Raw genomic sequence first — 6,592 nt, 5'->3', positions numbered from 1 at the left:
TATCTTTATTTGTTATCTTTATTAGCAACAGTGGCATCTTTGTCACACACTAAATCTGCACTACTAAACCTGCTAGTTTGCAGATCAGGCAGTTGATGATGTAGATGAGGTTCCTACCTTTGCAGGGAGCAATGATCTCCTCCTTCTTGTCCATGTGGTCCTTGTGGCACTTGATGTGGCAGCGCCGGCATTCCAGAGCAGGTGGCGGCTTGAACATGTTCCACAGCGGCTTGGTGCATGCCTCACAGTTGGTGGGGAAGTGGTAGAGTGTGGGGATGAACTCATGGCCTTTGTGGCAGATGTAGCTGGACTTCTCTCCAATGGGCAGTGGCTCCACAGGAAACTCTGGTTCCTTTTTACTCTCGCCTTCATTGGCATAAAGAATCTGGAAAGAGGACAGAAGATGCCAATGTTCCTGTCAAAACTACTAAGTACCAACTACTATTTATAACCTTTCAGAAGTCAAGACATCACTCTACAATTCAGAACATCAACAACACTGTAGTGCTGAGACACACCTGGAATATCCTGGGAATCTCTTTGGCATCAGCACGGTACACATCTGTCTGAGTGACTGGCCTCACATGGAAGAGTTTGCTGTGATGACAGACATATCAACAGCGTTACAGTGAACTGCTGCATCTTAATAAAACAGCAAATACCCCTAGACCAGGGGTTCTCAAACTTAATATTCAAAGGTCCAAATCTGATTTATATTCAAGGTCAGGAACGATTAGTAATAAGTAAATGACTTTTATTAAACTTGCTTATAACTTACAAGTAATGTACCCTCACCAGCCACTTTATTAGGTACACCAGTACAACTGTATGCACTTCATTGCGACACTTCTACCTTAACATCTGTGTTTATGAAGATGAAAATGTTTCAGTTTTTGGTGAAATTGTCATAAATATATAAATTCAATTATATGTTTATTACTGAGGTTATAGTTAAAGGTGGTGTTGTACTGAACTACATTATATTTAGAGGTGTTCCTAATATCCCGACCCTCTCATGTACAGTATGTCACTAGGGAGGACAAAAATATAGACACCTCTGAATACAATGTAGTCCAGTACAACACCACCTTTAACAATGACCTACCTCAGGTAGGGAACACACACTTCATTACACTGTATTACTGCCTCCCTAATTTGAGGTGTGAGCTGGGTGCACATTGACTTGCCATCTGGCCCAAATCTGGATCGGAGTCAAGGACTTTGAGAAGCCCTGCCCTAGAGGAACTACTGAACTCAAACATGTTAAAACCCTCAGCAGAGGCAGATTCTTTATACTCACTCTATATCAAGCACCATGTAGGGATTGGACTGCTCTCTGTCTTGCTCACTGTTGTAGAAGAGAATCTTCTTGCTGCTCACTACTACATACTACATAAACAGGGCAGACATGGTAAGAAAACTTGTTTTTAAAGCAGACACACTGTAATAATACATCAGCTTCATTCATACCTTTTTCTCCCACCCAAATTTCTTGGTGTTGTTTCGGACAGGGAGAGAGAGCCACCCTTCAAGCCTGGTTTCTGAGTGGGAGGAGAAAGTATGAGCTATGACATGTAGTGTAAAGGCATAATCTCTCAATTCAAATCAAATACAAACACTAGTATACTAGTGGCAGTAAAAATAAGTACATAAACTTGGGTTATTTTTAAATCCACCATTATAAAGTATACATGTTTAAAAACCTAAGCCTCCTATAAACATCACATTTGTCTACATTTCTCAGTTCTATTCTGTATATATGAAGTTGGGTAGGATACCTGTGTACGCATCATCAGCATCAAATTCTGGCCCACTGCTGACGCTGGCTGAGTCCATTGATTGAACACTGAGTGACTGCAGGAGATTTCTCAGCTGCTCGATATCACTGTCCTTACTGTCCAGAGCCATCTGCAGCTCAATACGCATCTGGCTCTCATCCGCCAGTTGCTGTAAATTCAGATCAGGAACATTAAGGACATTAAGGACATTAATGTCCAAGCCAAAGACATTGCTTCATAAAAGTCTTTGTAATGATGGGAAATCATATCGCACATTTGTACGAATGATGTAAACATTTTTAGGTGTAGTGTAAAACAGTTTAGAGACTCAGACTAAGCAGGTATGTGAGCATCCTATGACAGACTGATTTTCCTAGCTGGTTTCCTGTGATTATTCTACTAACCGCCTGCATTTCATTGATCTCTCTCTGGTATTTGATGATGGTGCTGTTGAGCTTTTCCTTCTCCAACCTCAGCTCCAACTGCAGCTTCCTGTTCTCCTTCTCCTTTCGCCGCATGTCTGTGTCATTACCACGGCGACTGCCTCCACCACGAACTTCCTTCCTGTTCATGATCTCCGCTAGCTTATTGACGGCCTGTAAACAAACATGGTTACCATTGTTCAAATTTCAATTTGATTCAGAGTTGTGTAATTGGATGAGAGCTTTAGTATGGCAGAGAAACAAATTTTCAAACAAAACCCCTCTAGCTGCTAAGTGTATATAAATTTTAATATTGAAGCACAGAATGGTAGTTGACACTTTGCTGAAGTTGAACACAGACCTACCTGAGTTTTTAGCGTCCTCTCTGACTGCAGCTGCTTCTCAAATGTCTGCTTCATCTGGCTGATCTGCTGCTCCCAGTCCTTTGACTTCTCTGATTCTGAAAACAAAGACACACAAAGATGATAAATGTGGATCCCAACAACAATACTTTGCTTATAATTAAATTTTAAGTTAAACATTTGAAGTCTTAAATACCTTCTAGTGCCTCCTTCAGTTTGTTGTTCAGTTCTTCCTTCTCATTGGCCAGGTTGGCAACATCACAGGTCAGGGTGCGGTTGGCCTCCTCCAGCTGCATGCAGCAGGAAATGAATTGTGAGCACTGTGTAAGCTGTCTGCTACTGCCATCTGCTGTCAAAGCTGAACACTACCTACAGGCCTTTGTCAAGCTTGAGGATGCACTACATTTACACTTCATTGTGTGTTATGAGCTGAAAATGGCTCCTGTGAGGGCATTACACTCACCGAGCTGATGGTGATGTCCTTCTCAGCGAGCTCTTGTCGATGGCGGGCCATCATCTCCTTCAGTTCCAGCTCCTTCATTATTTTCTCCTTTTCCAGGTCTGAGTACTGCTCCTCAGCGATGGAGCGTGCCAGCTGCTCAGAGTCAGCCTTTGTCAGAGTGATCTCAAGCTGAGCTGCCAATGAGCCCCTGAGAGAAATGAAAAGCAAAACCTCAACAATTATTAATCATTAAAACAGAATGTAAATGCCTCATTCAAAGCTGACCCCCACTTCCTTATTTTGTAGTGGTTTTATTCATGGAAGGGAAAAAAAAAATCTGTTGAATTTCATTATTGATGTTTAAAGTGGACTAAAAAGAACATATATTAAGAGCTGAAGCACCTCTCCTCCTGTAGCTCCTGTAGAGACTGCTGCACTTCTTTGTATAGTTTGTTCCTCTCCTCGCACTCTTCCTTTAGTTCACGTACCTGGGTCTTATACAGCGTCTGGAAAACACAGCAAACAGGTCAAATACACCACACACTCACAGGTAATACATTAACACACATTGTGATGCAACATTTTTGTCTCCATGCACCTTATCAATCCAGCAAACAGACAACCTACGACTGTACGTTTCAACTGTGAAGACCAGGTAAGTAAGAAAGCTTCATAAAGACAAACGCACATTGCTACCTACACACTCAGCAGGTGAGAGGCAGAACCATGTGTAGTTCTTAGACATTTTACATCCACACTTGTGATTATAGAACAGAATACAGACTCACAGAAAAATACTGTTCAGCTTCAAGCTGGTCCTGCAGTTCCTTCATTTGTCCATCTGTGTCTTGTCTTTCTCTGCAGAAGTAAAATCATCTATCAGTCATCATCCTCATTTTGGCTCAGTGTGAAGGCCAGAGTATATGGGAGTGCAAAGCAAAGAGGAAATCCCAATGTATACTGACTTGCGCAGCTCTTGGTTCTGTTTCTCCAAGCTGCGCTTAATGTCCAGCAGGTGATTGGTTTCCTGCTTGAGCTGTTTCTCTGACGTTCTCAGAGCACTGAGCTGTTGGTTCTGGGCCTTCAGGTCATTCTGGGTCAGGCTACGCTTCTGGGTCTCCTGCTCAATCTTCAGCGTCAGGTTCTTCACCTGAAAGAAGGAACAAAATACAAAGATGAATACTTTGTATGATGAATGGCTGTCCCTATTCTTAATAATGTGGAATGTGCTTTTGTTATTTTGTCTGTACTTCTTGTTGTAAACTGCCACTGCATTAGTTATTCCTCTACAGCTTAGAACTGACACCTGTAACATAAGCTGCAGGATTTGTTTCTGTAGGTGGCATTTAATATCTCTTCTGTACAAAAGAGAAACACTCACCTCCTCAGTGAGGCGGTCCTTGTGTCTGCGCAGCTCATCTAGTTTCTGCAAAGCCTGTTTGTAGTCACAGTCCATCATGCTGCTGTGCTTCTCCAGCTCCAGTATTCTGTTTTCCAGACGCAGTTTGGCTGCTCGCTCCTCTGCCAGCTTCTGCTCCATCTCTGCGTGGGTGATGAAGACATGCCAAAGTGATAAGGGGGTAAAGACACCTCTGCGTTTCACTTTAGGTTTTTACATTCTGACTAATAGGTAGCAGCTGGAAAGCAGACATCCTGGAGAAGTTTGATTTGTTGTTACAAAAATCTTTTTCTAAAGTTGAAAACAGTTCAACAGTAGCTTTAAAGCTTAGTTAACAAATTAAATGCAGACAGATCATCCAATAAAATGGACAGACATTTTAATTTTGATAAAGCAACACATGAGCTCCGATAACACTATTTAATTTAAACTACTTTTAGATGAGCTCTGAGATAAAGTAATGTGGACATGAAGACCAAGGAGATATGGATGTTAACAGTTCATTTCAGGTTTCTATTAGCAGTAGAATGACAAAAATCTCCCTTACTCAGCTGTAATGCTGCTTTTAAGACCAGGAAAATATCTCTTAAAAATAATATTTAATATATATTAATATAACCACAATCCCATTGAATAACCAGCCTCATAGTAATATTGCAATTATACAAACAGTGCAGTCTTTAAAACTGTCCTGAGTCAATTCACAGCAGCTGATCCCTGTCCATGTGACTGCTGTCAGAACAATCAGATTGGAACCTATGGGGGGGATGTTTTGGTTGTTGTTGTTGGTTGTTGTTTTTTTTTTTTTTTTCCCCCAACACTTCTGTCCGCTGGACAAACTGTTTTGCCTATCGTTATCATTCAATGCCGGCCACTCACAGTCGGGTAAAAAATAAAAATGGAGGAGAGCAACACCAGTGACATTTCATTTTTGTTGAACATTCATGGAGAAGCTTCTGATCAAGACAGACGGGGCGGCACATTATAACCAAGCAGTTTTTGAGCAAAATGCACAATTTCATCTTTGCACAAATTATACTGTTGTTATTCTTGTAAACAAGTAGCTCATAATTTAGTTAAATCCACATATGTGTGTGTCAGTTAAGGACGTCAGTGTTCACACCAGGAACTGGATTCATGTCACTCACAAACATAGATGTGAGCCATCAAACAAAAAGACCAGGTCTGACAAAAAGATCAGAACTGAGCACAAAGGTCTGTAGTGTGAACATATACAGTACATGAACCTGTTTGACTTCCATTCGCACAAAATCTGAAGCAGCAATTGCTGCACAAATTAAAAGCTGCAGTACAGTGAAGTCAAGGATCATTTCAGAAACTCTGAATTCTTCCTCTCTCAGCAGTGATGGGCCGATCCACATTTGTTCAGTTTCAATCCAATTCTGATACAAGAGCATTTTCATTGCAATAAAACAATCAACACTAATATACACAATATTAAATACAGTGCATCCAGAAATTATTCACAGCACTTACCTTTTTCCACATTTTGTTAGTCTTTTTCAAAATGGATTAAATTAATTATTGCCCTCAAAATTCTACAAACAATACCCCATAATGACAATGTGAAAAAAGTTTGTTTGAAATCTGCAAATTTATTAAAAATAAAAAAAATCACATGTATAAGTATTCACAGTCTTTGCTCAATACTTTGTTGAAGCACCTTTAGCACCAATTACAGCCTCAAGTCTTTTTGAGTATGATGCTACAAGCTTGGCACACCTATTTTGGGCACTTTCTCCCATTCTTCTCTGCAATACCTCTCAAGCTCCATCAGGTTGGATGGGGAGCATCGGTGCACAGCCATTTTCAGATCTCTCCAGAGATGTTCAATTGGGTTCAAGTCTGGGCTCTAGCTGGGCCACTCAAGGACATTCACAGAGTTGTCCCGTAGCCACTCCTTTGTTATCTTGGCTGTGCTCTTAGGGTCGTTGTCCTGTTGAAAGATGAACCGTCGCCCCAGTCTGAGGTCCAGAGCGCTCTGGAACAGGTTTTCATCAAGGATGTCTCTGTACATTGCTGCAGTCATCGTTCCCTCGATCCTGGCTATTCTCCAAGTTCCTGCCGCTGAAAAATATCCCCACAGCATGATGCTGCCACCACCATGCTTCACTGTAGGGATGGTATTGGCCAGGTAGTGAGCGGTGCCTGGTTTCCTCCAGACATGA

At 41.4% G+C, this 6,592-nt stretch overlaps 1 protein-coding gene across 2 annotated transcripts in view; it reads right to left on the bottom strand.

The window, feature by feature from the left end:
- rock2a (rho-associated, coiled-coil containing protein kinase 2a) overlaps positions 1-6,592 on the bottom strand; it is a 46,739-nt gene that overhangs the window by 6,650 nt on the left and 33,497 nt on the right. For both annotated transcript variants that reach the window (XM_020621942.1, XM_020621943.1), the window contains exons 18-30: positions 4,386-4,546; positions 3,970-4,154; positions 3,793-3,862; positions 3,407-3,510; positions 3,026-3,212; positions 2,759-2,852; positions 2,566-2,660; positions 2,183-2,374; positions 1,779-1,947; positions 1,471-1,541; positions 1,301-1,389; positions 519-597; positions 118-385 (exon numbers count right to left, since the gene is read on the bottom strand). In XM_020621942.1, coding sequence (XP_020477598.1) covers positions 118-385; positions 519-597; positions 1,301-1,389; positions 1,471-1,541; positions 1,779-1,947; positions 2,183-2,374; positions 2,566-2,660; positions 2,759-2,852; positions 3,026-3,212; positions 3,407-3,510; positions 3,793-3,862; positions 3,970-4,154; positions 4,386-4,546 — 1,764 coding nt within the window. The remainder of the gene's footprint in view (positions 1-117; positions 386-518; positions 598-1,300; positions 1,390-1,470; positions 1,542-1,778; positions 1,948-2,182; positions 2,375-2,565; positions 2,661-2,758; positions 2,853-3,025; positions 3,213-3,406; positions 3,511-3,792; positions 3,863-3,969; positions 4,155-4,385; positions 4,547-6,592) is intronic.

Source organism: Monopterus albus, unplaced genomic scaffold (genome assembly GCF_001952655.1).
Source record: "Monopterus albus unplaced genomic scaffold, M_albus_1.0 scaffold270.1, whole genome shotgun sequence".
Taxonomy (NCBI): Eukaryota; Metazoa; Chordata; class Actinopteri; order Synbranchiformes; family Synbranchidae; genus Monopterus; species Monopterus albus.
The sequence above is the reverse complement of the archived record's forward strand: the minus strand, read 5'-3'. Positions and strand labels throughout refer to the sequence as shown.